At 38.4% G+C, this 27,877-nt stretch overlaps 1 protein-coding gene across 4 annotated transcripts in view; it reads left to right on the top strand.

The window, feature by feature from the left end:
• Positions 1-1,881: 1,881 nt before the first annotated feature.
• Positions 1,882-27,877, top strand: part of GOSR1 (golgi SNAP receptor complex member 1) — a 34,593-nt gene continuing 8,597 nt past the window's right edge. For 3 of the 4 annotated variants that reach the window (XM_006059522.4, XM_006059525.4, XM_044939468.2), the window contains exons 1-7: positions 1,882-2,038; positions 5,029-5,149; positions 10,842-10,929; positions 11,273-11,380; positions 15,408-15,499; positions 19,640-19,714; positions 27,338-27,367. In XM_006059522.4, the coding sequence (XP_006059584.1) occupies positions 2,008-2,038; positions 5,029-5,149; positions 10,842-10,929; positions 11,273-11,380; positions 15,408-15,499; positions 19,640-19,714; positions 27,338-27,367 (545 nt within the window). In that variant the 5' untranslated portion in view covers positions 1,882-2,007. The remainder of the gene's footprint in view (positions 2,039-5,028; positions 5,150-10,841; positions 10,930-11,272; positions 11,381-15,407; positions 15,500-19,639; positions 19,715-27,337; positions 27,368-27,877) is intronic. The other variant, XM_006059523.4, reaches the window with a different exon arrangement.

Raw genomic sequence — 27,877 nt, 5'->3', positions numbered from 1 at the left:
CAGTGGTGAGTTCCCTGGGTTTTCTTTTTTGCCTCATGTATATCATAATAGATGTTGCCTCATGTATCCCATAATGGATCCTGGAGACACTAACAACCCAGAAATGCCAAAGGGCACAGACAAAAAAAAAATTAAAGAAAAGCCTTCTCCAGCCAAAGAACCTGGAAAGGGGCAACCTACCAGGGCAGAACAGTCTTAGATAACAGTTGTACTACTCCAGCCAATTGCTACAGAAAAAACCGAGGCCATCTCTACCCTCCGCCAGCATAGGCTGAACGGGCAGCCTAGCACTCTTCCCCACTGCCTGGGTGGTATCAAAGAGGACCACGTGTGGAGCTAGGACTCTCACTACCACACAGTGATAATGAAGTCCCCTGTCATGGTGTCAGTGGAGGGCACGTGGGGAGCAGCAACAAGTCACTCTTCCCACCTGGGTTAACAACAAAGGCCAAGGTGGAGGGGGTGGGGGGTGTGTGTGTGTGGGTGTGGGTGTGTGTGTGTGTGTGTGTGAACTTTCACTCCCAGCTAGTAGTAACAAGATTCTACTATCTTTCCCATCAGCATAGAGCCAAAGGAGCTCTGCTTAAACAGAGGTGTTAAATAAGATCCAGAGTCTTATTGAATATAATACCTAAAATATCCAGAATACAATTTTTAAAATCACTCATTATACCAAGACCCCAGAAAATTTCAACTTGAATGAAAAAAGACAACAGATACCAACATCAAAATGACACAGACATGGAAATTATCTGACAAGGATATAATAAAAATAGTTCAATGAGCAATTACAAATAATCTTAGAATAAATGATAAAAAGAATCTCTGCAAAGAAAAACTTTCACCAATTAAATAAAAGATATAATAAGGAACCAAATGAAAATTTTTGATCTGAAAAATACAATGATTAAAGCCAAAGAAACCTATGCTAAGACCCACCATAATCAACCTTCTGGAAACTAAAGATAATGAAAAAGTTTTTAAAGCAGAGAGAAGAAATATATTAGTGGAAAAAAATTCAAATAACAGCCAATTTCTCATCAGAAACTGTGGAATCAGGAAGGAATTGGCACATTTTTAAGTGCTGGGGGAAAAAAGCAATTGTCAGCCCCAGATTCCTAATCTGGCAACGAAAATTTTCAGGAATGAAGGGGAAATCCAGACCTCTCAAATGAAGAAAAACTAATAGAATTTGTCTCCAGCTGAACTACTTTTTAACAAATGGCTAAAGGAGGTTCTTGAAACAGAACATGATACAAGGCGGAGGTAGGATGCACAGGTTGGTCTCCGGAAGAAAAGAGCCTCTGGCTCCGAGAAGAAAAAGAGGTGGCTAAAGATACACGTTTGAGAGAGGGTGAAGGAAACAGGCAGTTCGGTCTGAGGATGACTTTCTTCTTAGCCTGGGAGATAGCTCCCGCTGCAGCTCCTGCTGCTGCTAAGTCGCTTCAGTCATGTTCGACTCTGTGCGACCCCATAGAGGGCAGCCCACCAGGCTCCTCTATCCCTGGGATTCTCCAGGCAAGAACACTGGAGTGGGTTGCCATTTCCTTCTCCAATGCATGAAAGTGAAAAGTGAAAGTGAAGTCGCTCATTCGTGTCCGACTCTTCGCGACCCCATGGACCGTAGCCTACCAGGCCCCTCCGTCTATGGGATTTTCCAGCCAAGAGTACTGGAGTGGGTTGCCATGTCCTTCTCCAGGGGAAGTATCGCCTAAAGAGGGGATAAACCCGGCCAGCTCAAGGCGATGATGCTCAAGGGTTTGGGACGCGGAGAGCGAATACAGACACCAAAAAGACAGATGTTCAGGGAGTGTCAGGCGCTAAATCTGAAGCTGTCCATCTCGCTATTCAAAAGGTGTAATATGAAATATTGACCACCAGGTGGCGGTGTCTGTGGAAGCTCACGTATCCCATCGGCCCTGGCGCCCAGCGGAAGAAGGCGTGGACGTGACTCTCTGGCTCTCCTCGCCTCTACTCTCCTACCCCCACTGACGTTGGACAACAAAGATGGCGGCAGGAACGAGCAATTACTGGGAAGGTGAGGGGAGACCTCCTCGTACGTCTTGGCAAGGGGCAGAGGGGCTGAGTAAGGACGGGTCTTGGCGGAGGCAGCAGAGGGAAGAGCCTGGCCTCCAGAGTGGCTGAGTTGAGGGGTAGGGCTGGTCTACTGGGAGTCCTCGGGCCTGGGAGTTGTAGAAACCTTACGGTCTGGGGAGGAGGCTGACCTGATCGGCAGCGGGACCTGGGGCAGGTGTTGGGCAGAGAAGGCTGAGCCGCGGCCGACAGAAAGAGGGTCTGATTCTCCGGAGGAGAGCTGGGCTGAGGCGGTAGCGGAACTTGGACGGAGGGGTCTGGGGTGTGAACTCTGAGAGGAAACGAGTGTTGAGTCCAAAAGTCTGGAGGAGTCAACGCCTTAGAGTTGAGGTCGCTGTTGGACAATTGAGTAGGAAAAGAGAAAGGAGGAACTTGTCGGTCCGGTCCATCGAGGGAAGTTGTGTGAGCGGAATGACTCCCTCCTGTGGGGTCCCCTTGGCAGCTTCGGGCTGGGACTTCTAGGATTGAGTGGCGAGTCGGCGTTTGAAGGCAGAGGAAATAACTTTACCCTCTGCTCCGGAGATCGGTTTTGTTAAAAAGAGAAAGTTGAGAGAATCAATGTGAATTGTAATGATTGCATCTGCTATACCTCTTCTACCAAAAAAAAAAAAAAAAACTATCTTGTGACTTGACAAGTACGTTTATTTAATTCCTGAAAATATGATTCGATAAAGTGGTCTCAGGTAAAACTCATTTCTGGACCATGATGATGAACAGAGATCAGAGAAGGCTCACCTTTTTTTTTTTTTAATTGTCTCTTTGCTCTTCTGCAAAATATAATAGAAACTACTCTCCGAAACCCCTTTCCTTTTTACCTATTTCCTCTTGCTCCCCACTGAAGCCTGTGGAGACCACCACAAATAACATTATTGTCACAATCAGCCTCTTGGTCTCAAATACTTCATTCTAAGTTCACGAGTACTTGGCTGTCACACTTTCAATATGCTTTTACTTGATACTTTATACTGCTGCTGCTGAGTCTCGTCAGTCGTGTCCGACTCTGTGCGACCCCATAGACGGCAGCCCACCAGGCTCCCCCGTCCCTGGGATTCTCCAGGCAAGAACACTGGAGTGGGTTGCCATTTCCCTCTCCAATGCAGGAAAGTGAAAAGTGAAAGTGAAGTCGCTCAGTACTAGAGAAGACAATTACTAATTACAGAGAAGTGTGCTGATAGTTTAAAACGTATTAAAATGCTTATTTGAAATGTGTATGCTAGCTAGAAAATATTTTTCAATTATGTAGAGGTGGTTATTGGTATCTTTAATTTAGTCATTAGGCTATACTTTTTTGAAGCATCGTGCTATAGTAATTATAGCAGCCTATCTTTTTATTGAGTATACTTGCGTTACAGTGTTGTGTTCGTTGCTGTTGTACAGTGAAGTGCATCAGCTGTGTGGATACATCTATCCCGTCCCTCTTGAACTCCCCCCGCCTCTCCCATCCCACCCATCTAGGTCATCACAGAGCCCGAGCTGAGCTCCCTGTGCTGGGGCTCCCTGTTCCCACGAGCTATTTTAGGCATCTCTCTCTCTCTAGTCGCTAAGTCTGTGTCTGACTCTTTGGACCCCATGGACTGTAGCCCGCCAGGCTCCTCTGTCCATGGGATTCTCCAGGCAAGAATACTGGAGTGGGTTGCCATTTCCTTCTCCAGGGGATCTTCCCAACCCAGGAATCGAACCCAGGTCTGCTGCGTTGCGGGCAGATTCTTTACCAACTGAACTAGAGGGAAGCCCTATTTTTTTTTTTTAAGTAGTGTATTTATGTCAAACCTAATCTCTCAGTTCATCCCACCATCCCCACCTGCCTCTGTGTCCAGCACGTTTCTTCCCTGTGTCTATAGTTCTGTGCCAGGTGCTTTAAATACATGATTAGTAATGCATAGAAAAACTCTGAAGGTAAAGATTTATAAAGCAAAAAGCTGAGATTCGTAGGTTAAATCAATTGTGAATAAATCTCAGAGCCAGTTCTCAGAGAACTTTAGGCTGAGCTGAGATTGTGAGGTTTAGTCTCTGGGAAAATGTACTTCACTGTATTACCTGCATGGTGCTTCCTACATCTGGTTGCTGGTTAGTCTATTGAAATAATGTTTTATATTCTTATTCCTGAAAGATGAGATGTTTATACTATGTGTTCTATATTCCAATAGTTTTATTTTGACCTCTACTTCATCATGAATGAAAGTACTCATTTCTAGATAAGAGTTACTGGACTGGCTTCTCTCACTTAACTTAGATGCCAAACTATTACATGATGCCAGTTTCTCTCCATGTATGTTTTCTTCTGTTCTTTTCAAACTTATGCTCTTATTTCTGTCATACTTAGAGTTGACCTTGTCGGTAGCACATTGTTCATTTGCTGTTAAACTCAGCCTCTTCAAATATCTTTCAGTAAGCTTGTCGAAAGATAGTTTTTTAAATCTTTGTCAGTGATTTTTTCTCTTTAACAATCACTCACTCTGTTGTTAAGAATTTCATAAATTTCATAAGCCTAGTAAAGCTTTGACACTTAAAGAGATAGGATAATCCCTGTCAAAAATAGTGATGGTTTCTTTTTTATAAAATTAGCTGGTAAATGGATACAGTGCTGGTCATAAACCATATTCAGTTCCTTTGGTGCTTTGTTCTCTTCTGTTTTCCTGAGTTACAAAATTTTAGTTAACTGCTATAGAAATAATTTGAGGGACATTAGAACAACATTCGTTGTCTAGCTATCTTTAGTATAAAGCCGAAAATTTGCATTTCCCACTATTTCTCCCCTTTTTGCCTCATCTGAAGTTTAATAAGTGACAGTTTGTTTCCATGGGTAAGTGTTTGGTTCGCATCTTCTAGTACTCTAGATGTATGATCGTCTTCATAGTTTGTTTTCTTCAGAAGCTTTGTGTTGTTTATAGGACTTTTTGTGTCTAATTATTTGCTTTTGTAATTTTGTTAAAGATCTCAGGAAACAGGCTCGACAGCTGGAAAATGAACTTGACCTGAAACTAGTTTCCTTCAGTAAACTATGTACAAGTTACAGTCACAGCAGTGCCCGAGATGGAAGACGCGACAGGTATAGGTACTACCAGATTCTCTCTCTTTTGCCTTATAGTTATATAATATTTTTAAAGCATTAAAAAAATAAAGTAAAATATATAACTCTGTAACTTGGTCTATTGGTGAATTTTTGGTGGTTTTTAAAGTGATTTATAAAAATTATTAATTCTAGAGACTGACATTTATTTGGAATCCTTAGACAAAAATTGTGTTGGTATCAGGAGGGAAATGCTAAGGTTTAAGAATGAGTTCATCAGAAGTAAATTTCTCTTTCATCCCGTATAAGGAAATGTTGCTTTGCCCACATTGTGTTTCTTATATTTTCTGATTGCTAAATGGATCTGAGGGACTACTCAAATGCAAAGTATACCTACTGCTATTCTGCTGTTTTAGAATTAATCTAATGCAGTGGATATGTCCTCACTGTTAATGATCCAAGCTATTTTAAATTTTGGTTCTTTTTTTTTTTTTTGTATTGGGGTATATCTGATTAACAGTGTTGTGATGATTTCAGGTGAACAGTAAAGAGACTCAGCCATACATATACATGTATCCATTCTCCCCCAAGCTCCCCTCCCATCATCCAGGCTGCCACATAACACTGAGTAGAGTTCTCTGTGCTATTCACTAGGTCCCTGTTGGTTATCCATTTTAAATACAGCAGTGTGTACATGTAATGTTTGTTCTTTTTTGAGAAACTGGTATACTACTCTTTGAACAGATGTAAGTGTAGTCTTATCTTTGAATCTCACTTTAAGTCATCCACTTATTTAAAAAAATATTAGGAAATACTTAAGACAGGAAGATAGAAAGAATAATATAATGGATCCCTGTGTGACTATCTCCCACTTTAAGAAATAATCATTATCAATTCATTTGAAGCCTCTGATGGCATCCCATTCTCTCCCTCCCTATAATCTCCATATGTTTTTACTACGTATATTTGTGTTCCTGAACAATTCATAATGGTTACTTTTTAACTTGCTTTTTTGTTTAACATTATTTAAAAAAAAATTTTATTTATCTTTGGCTATGCTGGGTCTTCGTTGCTGCATAGGCTTTCTCTAGTTGTGGCAAGTTGAGGCTACTCTTCGCTGCAGTGCTGGGGCTTCTCTTGTTGTGGAGCACGGGCTCTCGGGCACTTGAACTTCAGTAGTTGTGGCTCCCGAGCTCTAGAACAGAGAGTCAGTAGTTGTGACACATGGGCTTAGTAGATGTTACTATTGTAATTGTTTTGGGGCACCGCAAACTACACCCTTGTAAGATGGCAGAGTTAATCAGTGTGTGTGTTCTGACTCCTCCATGGACAGGTCGTTCTCCCTTTTCTTTCCCTGTCCTCAGGCCTTCCTATGCCTGAGACATAACAATATTGAAATTAAACCAATTAATAATTCTACAGTGACCTCTAAGTGTTCAAGTGAAAGTGTCTGTCACTTTAAATCAAAAGCTGGAAATGATTTTAAGCTTGGAAAGGAATTCATACTGAAAATCGAGATAGGTCAAAGGCTAGGCTAAACAACCGAGTTCTGAACACAAAGGAAAAGTTCTTGAAAGAAGCTTAATACTGCTGCTCCCGTGAGCACACGAATGATAAGAGAGTGAACAGCCTCACTGCTCATACAGAGAAAGTTTTAGTGGTCTGAACAGATCAAACCAGCCACAGCATTCCCTGAAGCCAGAGCCTAATCCAGAGCAAAGCACTAACTCTGTCCAGTTCTGTGAAGCTGAGAGGGGAAGCTGCAGAAGCTAGTCGAGGTTGGTTTGTGAGGTTTAAGGAAAGAAGACATCCCTATAACGTCAGAGAGCAAGGAGAAACCACAAGTGCTGATATATTCATAGAAGTTGTAGCAAGTTATCTAGCGGATCCAGCTAAGGTAATTAATGAAGGTGGTGACATTAACTAGCAGGTTTTCAATATAGATGATACAGCTTTCTATTGAAAGGTGTCATCTAGAACTTTCATAGTTAGAGAGAAGTTGATGTCTGAAAGCTTCAAAGGACAGATTGACTCTCTTGTTAGGGGCTAATGCAGCTGATGACTTTAAGTTGAAGCCAGTGCTCACTGACCATTTCAGGAATCCTAGGGCCCTTAAAGATTGTGCTAGATCTGCTCTGCCAGTGCTCCATAAATTGAACATCAAAGCCTGGATGATAACACATGTGTTTACAACAGAATATTTTAAGCCCACTGATGAAACCTACCCTTCTGAAAAAAGATTCCTTTCAAAATATGAGTGCACACTGACAATGCACCTTGTCCACCCAGGAGCTCTCATGGGGACGCACAGTGAGGCTGACGTTATTTTCATGCCTGTGTTAGTGTCCGTTCTGTAGCCCATGGATCAAGGAGTAATTTCAACTTTCAAGTCTTACTACTGAAGAAATAAGAAATAATGGAAGCCGTTATCTATCTATCTTCCTGTCTTAAGTATTTCCTAATATTTTTTTAAATAAGTGGATGGCCTAAAGTGAGGTTCAAAGATAAGACTATATTTACATCTGTTCAAAGAGTAGTATACCAGTTTCTCAGAAAAGAACAAACATTACATGGCTTCCACAGATAGTGCTTCTTCTGATAGGTCTGGACAGAGTCAATTGAAACCCTTCTAGAAAGGATTCACCATTCTAGATGCCATTAAGAGCATTAAGATCACAGGAAGAGGTCAAAATAATGTTACCAGGTATTTGGAAGAAGTTGATTCCAACCCTCCTGGATAACTTTGAGGGGGTTCAAGACTTCTGTGGAGAAAGTAACTGCGCATGTGGTGGAAATAGCAAGAGAATTAGAAGTTAGAAGTGGAGTCTGAAGCTGTAACTGAACTGCCACAGATGATAAGATATTTCTTATATATATTTACAGATAGATAGATATAGATACAGATACATGTATACATATGGATATATATGGGCTTCCCCGGTGGTAAAGAACCCGCCTGCCAGTGTAGGAGACATAAGAGATTTGAGTTCAATGCCTGGGTCAGAAAGATCCCCTGGAGGAGGGCATGGCAACCCACTCCAGTATTCTTGCCTGGAGAATCCCATGGACGGAGGACAGACAGGCTGTAGTCCATGGGATTGCAAAGAGTCGGACCTGAGTGAAGCAACATAGCATGCACACATGCATGGATATATGTGTGTGTGTGTGTGTGTCTAAGTTTCTTATAGATAAATGGTTTCTTGAGATAGAATCTACTTCTGGTAAAGATGCTATGAAGATCGTTGAAACGACAACAAAGGATTTAGAATATTACATAAACTTAGTTGATAGAGCAGCAGCAGGATTTGAGAGAATTGACTCCAATCTTGAAAGAAGATCTGCTGTGGGTAAAATGCTGTCAAATAGCATCGCATGCTGTGGAGAAATCGTTCGTGAAGAGTCAGTTCAACAACTTCAGTGTTGTCTTATTTTTTAAAATTGCCACAGCCACCCCAGCCTTTACCAGCCACCACCCTAGTCAGTCAGTAGCTGTCAGTAACAAGGCAAGACCCTCCATCAGCAAAAAGATTACTCACTGAAGGCTCAGGTGATGGTTAGCATTTTAAAGCCATAAAGTATTTTTAAATTCCAGTGTGTACATTGGTTTTTTTTTTAAGAATAATACTATTGCATACTTAACAGATTACAGTAAAGTGTTAACAACTTTTATGTGCACTGAGAAACAAAAAAATTAATGTGATTCACTTTATTGAAATGCTTGCTTTATTGTGGTGGTCTGGACCTAAACCCACAGTATCTCTGAGGTATACTTGTACTTTTATGACTCCTTTAAAGGGGGAAACTATTCGAAAACATCCCATCAGAAATTCTACAACAAATTGAGGATGAGTTTGTGGGGTTACTTCACTCTCACTGTCCCTTTTAACAAGAAACCTAGGGCCATGGGGATCCAGTGCATCTTAAAGTGTTTGTTGCCCAGGTTGAAAGCACGTCATAATGAATAAACTCAGTGATGACCATAGTTTTTCTTCCAGGAGGTATTTTTTTTACTTTGTGTGTTTTGAGAACTATGTGGTCTGTGAATCACCACATACTTATGAAATGAATTAAATTTAACTGAGTCTCAGTATTGTGGAGAGGATGTTTTCCCTCATTTCCCTGGACTCATACCTCCCTGAGAGTGGTGAATGTAGAGATTGCCTCCTCATTCATTCAGCAAGGATTTTAATGAGCATCTGCCATGTGCCAAGCACTGTTCTAGGTGGTAGGCTTATATCTGTGAACAAGATAGAGGCAGTTTTCTTCCTGATGGAGCATACATCATTGGTCCATTGTTCTTTTTCATATATCTGGTAGGGGAGGATCTGCATTAGTAGTGTATAAAGTATTTCCCCTGGGCACATTCTAAGAGATAACCATGGAACCTTGGGTTGACTCTGACACGTAATAAAGAATGAGATATTTTAAGGTGAATGAATTAAAATTTTAAAGAAAAATTTGGACCTAAGCATCCTAAATTGAAAATCCTCCTTATTAGCTACTTTTTGGCTATTTCACTGTTTGTTACTGTTGCTATAAATGTGTATGTAGAAAAGAGAAAGAGCCAAGGTCAATTTTGCCATTTAAAAAAGAAGTGTTAGTGTTAGTTGCTCAGTCGTGTCTGACTCTCTGCGACCTCATGGACTGTAAGCCCATCGGGCTCCTCTGTCTCTGGAATTCTCCAGACAAGAATACTGGAATGGGTTGCCATTCCCTTCTCCAGGGGATCTTCCCGACCCAGAGATTGAACCCGGGTCTCCTGCATTGCAGGCAGATTCTTTACCATCTGAGCTACCAGGGAAGCACACTGATAAAGCAACTGCCACAGGGCAAGACAAAGTCTTAGTAAGAGTGGAGAACCTAGTCATTGTCTGGTATTTATCTGTGTTCAGTGTAAATAAGACCAGTATTGAGCTACAGCTGCTCATATGATAATATATTCCACTTGGGGACTTAATGAAGGTTAATGGTTTTTCAGAAGAGACAGAAACTTTCAAGACATTTGGTTTTAGAATTTGAATCTGCCAAACATAAGTTTCACTTGTAAAAATTAGGTTTGACTTTCCAGACTTTAGAAGACAGTTCAGTACATTTTTGCAAAGCAAAACAAAAGTAATTATATAATCTAAGAGGAAATGTAAAAGATTGGTATTAAAACTTCCCTGCCAGACATAGCTATCTTTATTAGACTTGAAGCCAATTCCTGATTATTTAATATTATTTACCCAGTTTGTGGATTGTTTAAATCTCAATTTTATTTCATTTTGAAAAGAGTCATGGAAGGAAGATAGAACTTAGGGGAAAAAATTTAAAGATTATTTCTCACAGATCTAACATAATCTCTCTAATACATTTATGGCTCCTCTCACATGCTGTACTATGTAGTTCTGCAGTTTTATTTCACATAATTTGTTCCTTCAGATCCAGCATTTAATTAGGCACTGTCATAGCTTAAGTTATTTTCGTTTGGGAAACAGGAAGCAAGCATTTAGAATTTCTTTGCATTATTAAGATTGGGACAGTCGTACATTCAATTTTATTTAATACTGAATTTAATATTCAGGATGTGTGATCTTTACAGGAAAACTTTAATAAAAATTACATTTTTTTATGAAACAAAAAGAATGTCTCAGGGGTTCCACTTGACCTTTTTAAAAATAATTACCTTATCATTTTAAGTATATTTTAAAGGATTAGGTTTAAGTAACAGATTCTCTTTATTTGAACTTGTCTTTAGCTCTGACACAACACCCCTTTTAAATGGATCAAGCCAAGACAGAATGTTTGAAACTATGGCGATTGAGATTGAACAGCTTTTGGCAAGAGTGAGTACCTTCTGTTAAAGGATTATTTTCCTAGTAACTGTACTTGTTAGGTATGGTGCTAGATTATATTAATGCAGACATATTTATTGAAATTACCCTTTCATTCAAGATGTGTGCCTCCCCAGGCCACTTGAGTTTTGATAACAGCCATTCCAAGGTCCTATTTTATCAGCCCTTTTGGATTATTTTGGGGAAATACCAAATCCTTACATGCTGTCTCTTGTTTTTATTTTTTTGCTGTTAGCCAGAAGGGCATATAGGCATTTAATTTGCTTTTATCTCTCTATCGTGCTTTCTCAAATGTTTGTATGGATTTTCTTTCTTTCCTTTTTTTCTGTTTTAGCTTACAGGAGTAAATGATAAAATGGCGGAATACACCAACAGTGCAGGTGTCCCCTCCTTGAATGCAGCACTGATGCACACGTTACAGCGACATAGAGACATACTGCAGGTAATACACTGGGCTTGAGGGTTTTATGTCATTATAGGAGGCTTTTGAGTTTTCTTTGCTCCACGAAGAGAACATGTACACATGTATTTAGCAGAACAAAGGGAAAAATCTTCCAAGAGGGTAAATGCTGTGCTATGGAAGTTTGTCCTGTTTTGCTTTTTTTTTTTCTTGTTACTATAAAATTCTAAACGTGTTTATTAGCTCTCTCTTTTGCCTGGTAAAATTGAATCATATTCATCAGTAGGTAAGTATGTTACTGCTGTGGAAGATCTTGCCACCTAGCTGAAGCAGTGAAGTAGCCAGTGGTCATACATAAGCAGTCATGATGGTTTCTAGTATACTTTCATCAGGCTTGGAAGATAGCAGGGAAGAGAAGTAATTTGCTATATTTAATGTATTGTTTGAGAAAAATACTAAAAGTATACCAATGAAACAAACAAACTCTTAAAAGATTTACATGGGAGGGTGCTGAAAATATAGTAGTACAAATAGGAAGGCAAATTTTTTAATACTGAAAAAATCCAGTCATTTCTAATTTTTAAAACTCATGTTAAAAATAGAAATAGAATACTTTATTTACCTAGTACAGAAATGTGTACATGAGATTAAAATCTATCATCTTGCTTAATAATAAAGCAGTAAAAGCTTTCCCATTAAAAAAAAGACAAGGATACCCCATAGTCCCCACAGATATTTATTTAACATTGTGTAGAAGTTGTTTGTAGTTCAATTACACAGTAAAAAGAACAAGATATAAATATTGAAAAGGGGGACGAAAATCTGTATTCTGTACTGGTGATAAGGTTATATAGCTAATATAATCAAGAAAACTAAACAAAAATTAGAAAAAAATTCAATAAGTTGATGACTTGCAAAATTAATATATAAAGCAAGCAGTTTTCTTACACACAAACAATAACCTGTTAGAAAGTACAGCAGAAGAAACTAAAAGTTTTACGTATAATTTAATAAGAATGTATAGGAAGGACTTACATATATAAAGTTCTCCTGAGGAGCATAAAAGATTTCTCTCTAAATCAGCCTATCCATTGAATGTTCCCTGGTAACTCAGTTAGTAAAGAATCCGCCTGCAATGCAGGAGACCTTGGTTCGATTCCTGGGTTGGGAAGATCCGCTGGAGAAGGGAAAGGCTACACAATCCAGTATTCATGGGCTTCCCTTGTGGTTCAGTTGGTAAAGAATCTGCCTGCAATGCAGGAGACCTGTGTTCAATCTCTGGGTTTGGAAGAGCCCTTGGAGAAGGGAAAGGCTACCCACTCCAGTATTCTGGCTTAGAGAATTCCTTGGACTGTATAGTCCATGGGGTCGCAAAGAGTTGGACACCACTCAGAGACTTTAACTTTCATTGAATGTTATCCCAATGGAAATAACAGGGTTTTTCTTGTTTGCTTCATTTTTTTAAAAAAATGGCAAAATGCCACCAAAGTTTATTTGAGATGGTCATACAAAAATAACCAAGAAGAAAACATGTGAAGATGAAGGTAAGTAGTAAAAGATACCTAGTTCTACCACATATTAAAACCTGTTAAGAATCTAGAATAGTGAAGACCATTTGATTCTGGAAGAAAATTAGATCAATAGAATACAACAGAGTTCATATATATAGACCCAAATATGCATGAAAATTTAGTTTCTGAGAAAGGTACTATTTTGAATCAATGGGGAAAAAAGATTATAAAATAAGAGTTGTTACAACTGGCTAATTTCTGGCAGGGGAGCGGGGAAGCACTCAATTTCTATCTCGTTCCTCCTATCCAGAGTAAATTCCAAATGGGTCAAAGATTTATATGTAGAAAAAGAAACTATAAAATTTCTTGGTGGTTGAAATTATACATTTTGGGGTAGTAAAGGACTTTCCTGCTGCTGCTGCTGCTGCTGCTGAGTCACTTCAGTCGTGTCCAACTCTGTGCAACCCCACAGACGGCAGCCCACCAGACTTCCCCATCCCTGGGATTCTCCAGGCAATAACACTGGAGTGGGTTGCCATTTCCTTCTCCAATGCATGAAAGTGAAAAGTGAAAGTGAAGTCACTCAGTCATGTCTGACTCTTAGCGACCCCATGGACTGCAGCCTACCAGGCTCCTCTATCCATGGGATTTTCCAGGCAAGAGTACTGGAGTGGGGTGCCATTGCCTTCTCCGAAGGACTTTACTAAGCAAGACCTATTACCAGAAACTTTAACAAGTGATACAGAGATACACTGATAGAAATAAGAAAAAGGGAACCCAATAGAAAAGTGGGAAAAGGACTTAAACTTATTTACAGGAAATGAGTGGCCAAATTCATAAAAAGATGGTCAGCCACATTCTCAAATGAAAAAATGCAAATCAAAATGAGATAAGATTTTTCACCTGTCAGATTAGCAAATACTGAACCATTTGTAACCCATTTATGGCAAGAGTACAGAAAAATAGACACTCTTCATTTTCTGGGAATGTAAGTTGTAGCCTTTCTAGAAAGCATTTTAGCACTATCCAAATTTTTGTGTAAGATTGTTTGACCCAGTTATTCTACCAGGCATTTACCCTTTAAATGTACCTAGCGAGTACAGTAAAATATATACACAGCTGGTTTATTGAAGCTCTTTTTAACAGCCAGAAAAAGGGAAAAAAGGCAACTAAATTGCTTATCGTAGGGAATTTATTAAATTACGGCAGTGGTGGCGCTAGTGGTAAAGAATCCGCCTGCCAACACTGGAGACACAAGAGACGCTAGTTTGATCCCTGGATTGGGAAGATCCCCTGGAGGAGGGTGTGGCAACCCACTCCAGTATTCTTTCCTGGAGAATCCCATGAACAGAGGAGCCTGGCGGGCTACAGCCCATAGGGTAGCAAAGAGTCAGGCACAACTGAAGCAACTTAGCACTTAGCATGCAGTCATAATTTAAAAATTACATATTAAATTTTAAAAAATATAGATTCAGTTTGCTAATAGGGAAAGATTACTTGATATTTTATGAACTTAAAAGATTACAGCAGACTATGAGGTTTTTTTAGCATAAATGAAAGAAATAATAAACTTGTATACACAAAAACATATTTCCTGAAAGAAACTGAAAGAAAAGGTGCTCTTTTAGTTCATGGTGCCCCACATGCTTGTATAATTTTTGCTTCTAAAGGATCAATAGGGGCTCTCTGGGAGGTGGGATTATGTTTTTTTATCTTTTTAATATATTTATCTGAATTTTTAAAAGCAATGAATATTCCTTAATAACTTAAAAATATGGTAGAAAAAAGAAAAGGAAATATTCTAAAATTATTTTATTCTTTACGATCCTCTTCATTTGATTGGTTTAGAAATAACTTTCTGCAGGAGTTCCAAAATGATGAAATTTGAAAATAAGCCCCATTGGGTACACTAATGAGTAGAAAGAGCTTCCAAATTTTTATCTTAGGCTATTTGAATTTATTTTATCTGAGGATTATTTTTTCTTTACAATTCTGCCCTGTAAGACAGGGTATGAGAGGATACACAGGATGGTGATCTAATGGCACTATTACCCTCGTGCCGGGCTTCCCAGGAGGCACTCTAGTGGCAGAGAACCTTCCTGCCAGTGGAGGAGATGGAGGAGACCTGGGTTTGATTCCTGGGTCGGGAAGATCCCCTGGAGGAGGGCATGACAACCCACTCCGGTATTCTTGCCTGGAGAATCCCATGGGCAGAGGAACCTGGCAGGCTGTAGTCCAGTGGGTTGCAAAGAGTTGGACAAGACTGAAGTGATTTCACAAACACACGTACATACATACAACTGAAGTGACTACACACACACATACCACACCACACCACACACACACACACCACTACCACCACCCCTCTGGTGCCAAACTGTTTTCACTTGAAAAAAGTTGGTCACTCTTCGGGAAACTGATTATAATGGCATTTTTACCTCTTGACAATTAGATTTCTCAAATAGCAGTTTTCTTGACAGAGATTTGTAGTATAACAATACATAACTGGCTCAATAAGGTAAAAGTTTATGTTGAGACTGGATATTAATTTATTGCAGGATTATACACATGAATTCCATAAAACCAAAGCAAACTTTGTGGCAATACGGGAAAGGGAGAATCTCATGGGATCAGTACGAAAGGATATTGAGTAAGTTACCTTTTATATTATTTTGTAGGGTGTTTACTCAGAATTAGATTGAAAGTGTATCCATGATTAACAACAAATTGAGTAGCAGAACCATGAATTAGATTTCAGGGTTTCTATTTCGCATTTCACAATTCTTTAAACATTGCTGCTCCAATATGGTCCTAATCTACTCTGCTGGTCTTATCTCCAGCTTACCCTAGTTTTATCATTGACTCTTGCCAACCGTGACTTTCCTGTCTTAATTCAAAGTCCAGTTCAGATGATGTCTTCGTGAGTTTTCCTCTGATTGCCTCCTACCCACCTTGAGCATTATGTTAATAACATCACCAATAACCAAAGCTCTGTGTGTTTCCCTTCCTCATGACCCTTTCTGTCCCTCTACCCTCTCCCTTACCACAACAATTACCTACTTAAGTAGCTATTAGAGTAGCCTTTACTGCCCCAGAATCCTAAATCTGTTTTTTCCAGGTTTTATACAGACTCATAGCTTTACGTCAAATTATTTAAGGACTCCCAGCATTTTTATGCTGCTCTTAATCCATAATTTTTGACTGTGTTCTTTTCCTCCCTCCCTTTACCTCACCTTTAATAAGCATTTTATACACAGTTTCGAATTTTTTTTTACAGCTGTTCTTGACTGACAAGGTCAGATCCATTGGGCATCTAATAAAAGCTGCAGTCCCACTTTTAGGCCGTCTGTTGAGACCTTTCCTTGTCTCACTTATGGTATTTAGGTTTCATAAGTACGATATTGATGATTCATGAACTGTGATGTGTACTACCATCTTATGAACTGTACATATCATGTGTACTCTGACAAACGTTGTCTTGGAGTTCCTTTACTTTGTTGTAACAGTAAGACAGTTTTACAGTATAAACCACTTAATATTCATTCTATTCAAAATTTTTGTCCAAAACTCTAAACCCAGAATTGTCCAGTCATCAGTTATGTTTTTACCTCCAGAAATTATCTTGGAAAATTAATTCTTATTGTTTGTCTCTGTTTTATCTGTTTTTCTTATATTTAGTCATATGTACTTTGTATAACATATAGGAGTAAAGAAAATGAAACATTTTTGCTGTATTTGGAATTTTGTATTATTATTAGTTCTCAGGCACATATAGGTCTTGTGTCTAGTTTCTTTATAATCTGTATACGTATGTATTTTAAAGAATGCATTGAGAACCAGTGTAACAGACAGCCTTTAATGTATAGTCATTTGGCTACCACACAATTTGTGGGAATTGCTAGACTATATTCCAGTGTAATAACTTGTTTTCTTAAAGTTTATCATGAAAGAAACATGTTCATCCATTTGCTAAACTATTTCTTGATTACTGTTAGATAATATGTCAGTTGCAATAGCAGGTAGAAATGAAAAGATTAACTTGGCCCTTTAGATGCTGGAGGGGAGTAAGCACATATTCAAATTAGTATAATATATGGCAAAATATAGTTAATGAGATGAGATATAGTAGTAATACACTCTGTGGATCACTATTAAATTAGAGAAAGTAATACACTGTGTGGATCATGACAAACTGAAAAATTCTTAGAGATGGGACCACCTGACCACCTGACCTGCCTCTTGAGAATTCTGTATGCAAGTCAAGAAGCAACAGTTAGAACTGGACATGGAACAACAGACTGGTTCCAAATTGGGAAAGGAGTACATCAAGGCTGTATATTGTCACCCTGCTTATTTAACTTATATGCAAAGTACATCATGAGACATGCTGGGCTGGATGAAGCACAAGCTGGAATCAAGACTGCTGGGAGAAATATCAATAGCCTCACATATGCAGATGACACCACCCTTACTGGCAGAAAGTGAAGAAGAACTAAAGAGCCTCTTAATGAAAGTGAAAGAGGAGAGTGGAAAAGTTGGCTTAAAGCTCAACATTCAGAAAACTAAGATCATGGCATCTGGTCCCATCACTTCATGGGAAATATATGGGGTAACAGTGGAAACAGTGACAGACTTTATTTTGGGGGGCTCCAAAATCACTGCAGATGGTGACTGCAGCCATGAAATTAAAAGACGCTTGCTCCTTGGAAGAAAAGTTATCACCAACCTAGATAGCAGAGACATTACTTTGCCAACAAAGATCCGTCCAGTCTAAGGTATGGTTTTTCCAGTAGTCATGTATGGATGTGAGAGTTGGACTGTGAAGAAAGCTGAGCACTGAAGAATTGATGCTTTTGAACCGTGGTGTTGGAGAAGACTCTTGAGAGTCCCTTGGACTGCAAGGAGATCCAACCAGTCCATTCTGAAGGAGATCAGCCCTAGGATTTCTTTGGAAGGAATGATGCTAAAGCTGAAACTCCAGTACTTTGGCCACCTCATGCGAAGAGTTGACTCATTGGAAAAGAGTCTGATGCTGAGAGGGTTTGGGGACAGGAGGAGAAGGGGACAACAGAGGATGAGATGGCTGGATGTAATCACCGACTCAATGGACATGAGTTTGAGTGAACTCCGGGAGTTGATAATGGACAGGGAGGCCTGGCATGCTGCGATTCATGGGGTCGCAAAGAGTTAGACACGACTGAGCAACTGAACTGAACTGAACTGAATCTTTTGATATAGATATAAATTATTAGTCCCATTTTATAAAACTAGATATTAGGAGTCTTGTTTGAGGTTTACTGGTTCATGGACTTCCCAGGTGGCTCAGTGGCAAAGAATCTGCCTGCCAAGCAGTAGACATGGTTTCAGTCCCATTCCTGGGTTGGGAAGATCCCCTGGAGAAGGAAATGGCAACCCCCTCCAATATTCTTGCCTAGGAAATCTCATGGACTGAGGAGCCTGGGTGGGGTCCGTGGGGTCGCAAAAGAGTCGGACACGACTGACCAACTAAACAACATTAGTCTTCCAAGTCCAGTGTGGTACTGGTTATATTGTGCAGCTTTCCCTGGTGTTTTCTTTCCTGCTGCGCTTTGCACATTAGAACCTGCTCTCAGGTCGTGGTTCACTTTAATGGCATGACCCCCTTTTGTCTCACTGCAGTATGTGTGCAGTTACTTGAATTTTTTTGTTGTGGTTCTTGATACTTTGTAAGTAAAGAACTGAAACATGAAAATGTTGGTAGTAACGATACAAAGCATTTTCTTGTAAATTGTAATGAACTCAAGCCAGGACAGAAATCCTGAAGTACTCCACAGTTGGCAGATCCTTAGCTTCCCTTTAGGGCAACATTCCCTTTCAGTGGCTTCCCTACCTCATGTGCTGTGTCGTAATCAATCAGGAGTATTATTCCCACTTGGGGAAAATAAAGACAAGAGGAAATAATAGAGAAAGAAAGGAAAGGCTCTAAAAGCCCCTGCTTTTCTCATCTTTTACAGTACCCTCCCAAACCTCATTCTGCAAGATGGATGATACAAAGTTTCTTGAAGCCACTCTGTTCTTCCACACCCCATGACACTGCACATGCAATCCTTCCTTCCTGAAATAATCCTCCACTTTTTACAACTGTAAATTATCACTTGTTTTGTAGGGTATTCTTTATGGATTTTCTCTGCTTAAGAAGGTTTCTGTATTTCTCACAAGCTCTGTAATCTACCTTCTGCCCTGTAGTAATGACTACTCTCTTCTTTTGTATATAAATATTATAGTATTTATATAGTATTATAGTAATAGTTCCTATTACACGGAATTAAAATTAAATAATTTATGTACCTGTCTAAACTGTGAACAACTCATGGCTAAGTAGCATGTTTTACTGTTAAAATGTGTGGTACCTAAGAGATGTTGAATAAATATTTGCCGAGTTAATGAATAAACAAATGAATGAATGTATATTCTCTTTTCATGTACTTTAGTGAGTTGGACTTTTTGGCAACTGATACAAAATACACATTTTTAGAAGTTATCAAATGTGTATATAAAATTTAAAAAAGGAAAAGTAAGATTTTTGTCTAAGAATGTTGGATTATTTTGGTGAAAAATAAATTCTTAAACTAGAAAGCCGTGTATATTTATCTATCATAGATGCCATTTTTAAAAGGAGATAAAAAGGATTATACATTTTAGTTGTATATGGAGAGGCTCAATTTGTCCACTTTGGATATTACTGGAGTAATCATTTAATCATTTTTTATAGTATCTGCCAACAAACATTCTAAAATTTTCTTTCTTCTAGGTCATATAAAAGTGGGTCTGGAGTAAACAACAGAAGAACTGAACTATTTTTGAAAGAACATGACCACCTTCGAAAGTAGGTATTATTGAATAAATGCATACTATGTGGTACATACTTATTAATTTATTTACACATATAGCAGACATTTTGTGCTGTTTATTATACCGAATGCTTTACCAGTGCTAATTCATTTAATTCTTCTAATGAAAGAATTACAACTTTTCTGACCATAATTAGGAAAGATAGGATGCTATCAAATATATACACAAAAGTCTGCATTCACATTACTTACTTGTTAATGTAATTTGTAATGTATTAGTAACTGTGAGGAGAAGGCAATGGCACCCCACTCCAGTACTCTTGCCTGGAAAATCCCATGGACGGAGGAGCCTGGCAGGCTGCAGTCCATGGGGTTGCTAAGAATTGGACACGACTGAGCGACTTCACTTTTACTTTTCACTTTCATGCATTGGAGAAGGAAATGGCAACGCACTCCAGTATTCTTGCCTGGAGAATCCCAGGGACGGTGGAGCCTGATGGGCTACCGTCTATGGGGTTGCACAGAGTCGGACACGACTGAAGCGACTTAGCAGTAACTGTGAAATGAAGTCGCTCAGTCATGTCCGACTCTTTGCGACCCCATAGACTCTAGCCTACCATAGGCTCTAGCCTACAGGCTTCTCCATCCATGGGATTTTTCAGGCAAGAGTACCAGAGTGGGTTGCCATTTCCTTCTCCAGGGGATCTTCCCAACCCAGGGATCGAACCAGGGTCTCCCACATTGCAGGCAGACGCTTTACCCTCTGAGCCACCAGGGAAGCTGTAACTGTAATATGTCTTTTGTTACCTTAATGTTTGTTTCCTTTAGCAAGTCTGTTGCTCTAATACTTTGTCTACTACTGTAGGTTAATAATAATATAGATACTGACTTATATTTGCATGGCTTGATACTACTTATATATGTCAAGAAGCTTTATAAAGGGTAATTAGCCATACATCAAATTCAAAGAAAATATCTTTTCTAAGAGCTCAAAATACCTAAAAACTTGGATGAACTGTATGTATGTGTATGTATATGTACAGACACACACACGTACACATATATATAAAAATGTACTGTATGTATATGTACAGACACACACACGTACACATATATATATAAATGTATATATATATTTTAAAATAAGCCACCATACTCTATTCCTGCTTCATCTAGTTTTCTTCTGAAATATACTGGTTTCTTTAATTATTTTCTTTGTATTTTGTTATAGAACTTAAGGATCAGAAAATTACTTAAACTCTCTGAATTCGGCCTCTAAACACTTGAATAGCTAATAACCATGATAGTTAAATGATATGAATTATGCTTTTGTTGCTGAATGTCATAAATTAGTCATGTCCATATGAGCTTAATGTACTATTCAGTTTACTTTTCTCTGAAGATCACCACTTTAAATATGAGCTGTTGAAATCAGAACATGGAAAGATCAAGACCATTTTAGTAGAACTCTGGCTACTTCTAGTGTCAGAAAGTTTTTAGTGTTTTTTTCTTAGTATGTTAAACATTACTGATTGGCACAAGGGGGCAGTCTTTCCTAGAGTAGCTTATAGTTATTTATAGCTTTGGTAGTTCTTTTTGTATTTGATAAAGACCACCACAAAAGAATTTTGCATTATATCTGAAAACATATTAATATATTCTTTGGGTACAAAGTAAGGAATAGGATACTCAAGTAGCGCAAAAATAAAGATGAGCTTGCATTAACATTTTTATATTCATCAACCCCAAAAGAAGTTAAACAGAAATGCAGTTGTTTACTTTAAGGATTATTTGATGCTGAAAAGAGTTTATCAGTTATGTAAATTAATATTCTTTATTTCAGAACACATGGTCATAAATTTTATATGAAAATTTTTACTTTTGCGTTCATTAGTAATTCAAAGAAAACCCTTCCCACTGTCCATTTTACAGGGGGAAAAATACATTAATTTAGGGTCACACAGCTTAAATGATGTATTTAGGGTTATAAAAAATAGCAGTAAGATTGGCTATCAAAAGGCGTTTCCATTTTTGTTTCTCGGGTGATTTTATGTAGGATATGTGAAGTGAAGTCGCTCAGTTGTGTCCGACTCTTTATGACCCCATGGACTGTAGCCTACCAGGCTCCTCAGTCTGTGGGATTTTCCAGGCAAGAGTGCTGGAGTGAGTTGCCATTTCCTTCTCCAGAGGATCTTCCCCACCCAGGTCTCGAACCCGGGTCTCCTGCAGTGTAGGCAGACGCTTTACCATCTGAGCCACCAGGGAAGTCCTATGTAGGATATACTTTACATATATTCCTTTCAGCATTCTTGTGAAAAAGTTTGTATGTGCTCATTCTATAAAGAAAGAAACTAAGGCAGGATGAAGTTGAGTGGAATATGAGCTGATGAACTTGAGGGGAGTTGTTAAGTTACATAATAGATTATATTGTATTGGTATACAAGGTTTTTCTAGAGATTTCAGAAACAAATTATAAAATGCTTCCTTAATATTTCATATTCTTTATGACTCAGGTAGGTTTTTATGATTTCAGTCCTTTTATACCATTTATCAAAAAACAACAAATGGGAACTGTGATTCCTCACATTTTCTCTTAGTCTTTCTGTTTCTGCTGTAAACAAATTTGTTGACATTACAAAAAAATTTTTTTACACCAAAATATTTGTTAAAATACTTTGAGGGGAGAAAAGAAGCAAAAACTGTCTCCCCATTAAACTTGACTTCCTGTGTATATTGTTTGTAATGAAGACAGTGTGGTATTGGTGAAAGAACAGACAGACAGATCAATAGAACAGAAGAGAAAGTCCAGAAACAGACACACAAATATAATCAAATACTCTTTGACTATATTTATGTAGAGTAGAGGCAGTTCTATGGAGAAGAGGTAGTCTTTTGAATAAGTGGTGTGGGAACAACCGGACATCAACATGCAAAAAAATGAATATAGACACTGACCTTATACCTTTCCCCAAAATAACTCAGAACAGATCATAGATCTAAATATAAAGTACAAAACTACTAGAAGTTTTACAACACAGGAGAAATTCTAGGTAACATTGGGTTTGGCAATGTATTTTTAGATATAATGACAAAAACATCATGAACAAAAATGTTAAGATTGAATTCATTAAAATGAAAAACCTCTGCACTGTCAAGATGATGAAGTGGACTGGAAGAACATACTTGTAAAACATATCTGATAAAGGACTGTTACCCAAAACACACAAAGAACTCTTAAAACTCAATAGTTTCAGTTCAGTTCAGTCGCTCAGTCATGTCCAATTCTTTGTGACCCCATGGACTACAGCACGCCTGGTCTCCCTGTCCATCACCAACTCCTGGAGTTTACTCAAACTCCCGTCTATTGAGTCCGTGATGCCATCCAACCATCTCATCCTCTGTTGTCCCCTTCTCCTCCTGCCTTCAATCTTTCCTGACATCAGGGTCTTTTCCAGTGAGTCAGTTCTTCACATCAGGTGGCCAAAGTATTGGAGTTTCAGCTTCAGCATCAGTCCTTCCAATGAATTTTCAGGACGATTTCCTTTAGGATGGACTGGTTGGATCTCCTTGCAGTCCAAGGGACTCTCAAGAGTCTTCTCCAACACCACAGTTCAAAAGCATCAATTCTTCAGCGCTCAGCTTTCTTTATAGTCCAACTTTCACATCCATACATGACCACTGGAAAAACCATAGCTCTGACTAGATGGACCTTTGTTGGCAAAGTAATGTCTATGCTTTTTAATATACTGTCTAGGTTAGTCATAACTTTTCTTCCAAGGAGCAAGCATCTTTTAATTTAATGGCTGCAGTCACCATCTGCAGTGATTTTGGAGTCCCAAAAAATAAAGTTGTCACTGTTTCCCCATCTATTTGCCATGAAGTGATGGGACCAGATGCCATGATCTTAGCTTTCTGAATGTTGAGTTTTAAGCCAACTTTTTCACTCTCCTCTTTCACTTTCATCAGGAGACTCTTTAGTTCCTCTTCACTTTCTGCCATAAGGGTGGTGTCATCTGCATATGTGAGGTTATTGATATTTCTCCCTGCAATCTTGATTCCAGCTTGTGCTTCCTCCAGTCCAGCATTTCTCATGATGTACTCTGCGTATAAGTTAAATAAGCAGGTTGACAATATACAGCCTTGATGTACTCCTTTCCCAATTTGGAACCAGTCTGTTGTTCACGTCCAGTTCTAACTGTTGCTTCTTGACCTGCATACAGATTTTTCAGGAGGCAGGTTACATGGTCTGGTAGTTCCATCTCTTTCAGAATTTTCCACAGTTTGTGGTGATCCACATAATCAAAGGCTTTGGCATAGTCAATAAAGCAGAAGTAGATGTTTCTCTGGAATTCTCTTGCTTTTTCAGTGATCCAATAGATGTTGGCAATTTGATCTCTGGTTCCTCTGCCTTTTTTAAATACAGCTTGAACATCTGGAAGTTCACAGTTCACGTACTGTTGAAGCCTGGCTTGGAGAATTTTGAGTATTACTTTGCTAGCGTGTGAGATGGGTGCAATTGTGTGATGGTTTGAGCATTCTTTGGCATTGCCTTTCTTTGGGATTGGAATGAAAACTGACCTTTTCCAGCTCTGTGGCCACTGCTGAGTTTTCCAAATTTGCTGCCATATTGAGTGCAGCACTTTGACAGCATCGTCTTTTAGGATTTGAAATAGCTCAACTGGAATTCCATCACCTTCACTAGCTCTGTTTGTAGTGATGCTTCCTAAGGCCCACTTGACTTCACATTCCAGGATGTCTGGCCCTAGGTGAGTGTGAGTGATCACACCATTGTGATTATCTGGATCGTGAAGATCTTTTTTGTACAGTTCTTCTATGTATTCTTGCCACCTCTTTTTAATATCTTCTGCTTCTGTTAGGTCCGTACCATTTCTGTCCTTTATTGAGCCCATCTTTGCATGAAATGTTCCCTTGGTGTCTCTAATTTCCCTGAAGAGATCTCTAGTCTTTCCCATTCTATCGTTTTCCTCTATTCTTTGCATTGATCACTGAGGAAGGCTTTCTTATCTCTCCTTGCTGTTCTTTGAAACTCTGCATTAAAATGGATATATCTTTCCTTTTCTCCTTTGCTTTTCACTTCTCTTCTTTTTACAGCTATTTGTAAGGCCTTCCCAGACAGCCATTTTGCTTTTTTGCATTTCTTTTTCTTGGGGATGGTCTTGATTCCTGTCTCCTGTACAATGTCATGAACTCCCATCCATAGTTCATCAGGCACTCTATCAGATCTAGTCCCTTTAATCTATTTCTCACTTCCACTATATAGTCATAAGGGATTTGATTTATGTCATACCTGAATGGTCTAGTGGTTTCCCCCACTTTCTTCAATTTAAGTCTGAATTTGGCAATAAGGAGTTCATGATCTGAGCCACAGTCAGCTCCTAGTCTTGTTTTTGCTGACTCTATAGAGCTTCTCCATCTTTGGTTGCAAAGAATATAATCAGTCTGATTTTGGTGTTGATCATCTGGTGATGTCCATGTGTAGAATCTTCTCTTGTGTTGTTGGAAGAGGGTGTTTGCTATGACCAGTGCGTTCTCTTGGCAGAACTCTATTAGCCTTTGCCCTGCTTCATTCTGTACTCCAAGGCCAAACTTTTACATTCCAGTCCCCTACACCTTTTTGGGGTGTTAGTTCTAGAAGGTCTTGTAGATCTTCATAGAACCGTTCAACTTCATCTTCTTCAGCGTTACTGGTTGGGGCATAGACTTGGATTACTGTGATATTGAATGGTTTGCCTTGGAAATGAACAGAGATCATTCTGTCGTTTTTGAGATTGCATCCAAGTACTGCATTTTGACTCTTCTGTTGACTATGATGGCTACTCCATTTCTTCCAAGGGATTCTTGCCCACAGTAGTAGATACAATGGTCATCTGAGTTAAATTCACCCATTCCAGTCCATCTTAGTTCGTTGATTCCTAGAATGTTGATGTTCTAGGTAACGTCATGTGATCATAAAACAAAATTTCTGTGCTACATAAACCATGAAAAATGCAAGTAAAGGTATTCCTGGGACTTCCCTAACTGTCCAGTGGTTGAGAGTCTGCTTTCCAATATAGGGGATGCAGGTTCGATCTCCTGTAGGGAACTAAGATCCCACACACTGCATAGTGACCAAAAAAAGAAAGAAGGGAAGACAAAAACAAAAAAAAAGATGTTCCTTGGGCTACCCAGACAAGAAACAAATGTGGCACTCTTTAATGGAAGAGTGGTTACAAATGATTTCTACATTCATCTTTGTTTTTTTGGTATTTTCCAAATGTTATCTATAATATAAAACTCTGTTAGCACTTAGCTTTTTGTGTCCTACTGTAGCTTAATAGTATCGTTCACATGTCTTAGAAGATATTTATATAAAAGTAAAGAAGACATAGGGTCCCTCTGGTTAACTGTAAGTAGGCGGAAGACTGAAATCACCACAGTGCTTGATGTAAATTATCTCATTTCTTGGTGACAACTTCATCAGATTGTTTTTTACAGTTTACAAAGGGATCAGTTTTTACATTTTATTTATTACATACTTGCTTGTTTGTTTTCTTGCTTGCTTACCCATTTACTTGTTTATTCTTTTATTCACCTCCTCTTTTAAAAGATTCTTATTAGTTATTAACCTAAATGGTTTTGCCAAGTTCTTATATTTTGTTAAACTGCTTTAAAATATGTGCTTGAAATTTGTATCATTTGCAGTTTGTATATTGAGGGAAATGAATTACCTTTTAAGCAGAATTAATATCTAAGTGTGGCTTTAGTGATTCCTTGGTACAGTAATTGATGACAAAATTTAGCTCATTGTTTTCAGCTAGTTTAAATTGGTTTCTTGAAAGAAACAGAAACTTGTTGCTTAATCACAGACAATAGATGCCTCTTTGGAATACCTCTGGGCTGTTATGAAGTATTTGTTTACGAAGGATGATTCCACTTGATTATATGTTATGTATCCCCAAAGGAGAGTAATTTTAAATTGTTTTTACTAGATTGTGGTGTCTTTATGGTAAATGGATACATATGTCTGGGAATTTGTTTCTGCTGTAAAGCTCCCCTTTTACCAAGCTTAGCTACCTGTGCATTCCTCCCTAAAATGGATTTTTTGGAGGTGTCTTTCTTTCCAGTATTTGACGCATAAGTGGAAATGTTTCACTGATCAACAGTGCATTGGTATCTTTATTCAGATTCTTGAATTCTAAAGTGTGGCAAGCTGAGAATTGATTTTGTTTTTCAAAAAAGGAAGAAATTTTAAGATGTAAATAATTACTGCTTATAGGCATTGAAACTATTGCCTATCCTGTCTCAACAATTTGGCTGTAATTCTGAAGTTTTGGATAGACAGTGGTGACAACTTGGAGCTATCTAGATTAAAGAAGTAGTTTTATTTTTTTGTGCTCTAATTAAAACTGTTCTGACTTTAATTATTAAGTATCTCTGTGGAAGAAATAGATTTAAGCCAACAAATTAAGATGAAAACTATATATGTGGGTTAACTAATTTCAGAGTCCAGAATTTTCTCTAGCTGCTTTCAAAAGTGTGGGTGTTTTTCACATAAATGACTGGAAAAATAATCTACCTGTAAAATATAGAAAAATTAAGTGCAAGTTTTAAATGTGCTTTTAATAATTCCAGAATTTGAATTTTCTTTTTATTTGCAGCTCAGACCGTCTAATAGAAGAGACAATAAGGTAGGAAAAATGGGGGTTTTTTGTTTATTGTTTGCACATTAATGAACAGATGAAGTTAATCCTATAACTAAAGTCAGTTAATCTTCTTAAAGATGGGAATTTTATTATATGGTAATGTATTTTTACTATGACTTCCCCTTATAAGATACTTGAAGCCTAAAACATTTGTTTCCGAACTATTGGCATTAGGGTGTTTTACCTAGGTTAATTTTCCTAGTGAGTTCATTCTCAATATTTTCAGCCTCTGTCTTTTTATTCTCACTTTTTAATGGAAAACAGTCTTGAACATGTGATTTGTTAAGTGTCTTATATGTAACATTTATATAGACTTGGTTTCTGTCATAGCAGTTATAGAAAGTCTGCAGTAATTAGTATTATCTGTAATAATAGTGAAGTAACTTCTTGTTTAAGGTAAGGGAAATTTGTTGGTTTTAACTGCCTAATTCTCTAGGTTTGATAAATTTTTAAATACCTATTTTAAGACAGTAAAAAAAAAGTTAACTAGTAATG

The sequence above is a fragment of the Bubalus bubalis genome, chromosome 3 (genome assembly GCF_019923935.1).
Source record: "Bubalus bubalis isolate 160015118507 breed Murrah chromosome 3, NDDB_SH_1, whole genome shotgun sequence".
Lineage (NCBI taxonomy): Eukaryota > Metazoa > Chordata > Mammalia > Artiodactyla > Bovidae > Bubalus > Bubalus bubalis.
This window is presented reverse-complemented; position numbering and strand designations above follow the sequence as displayed.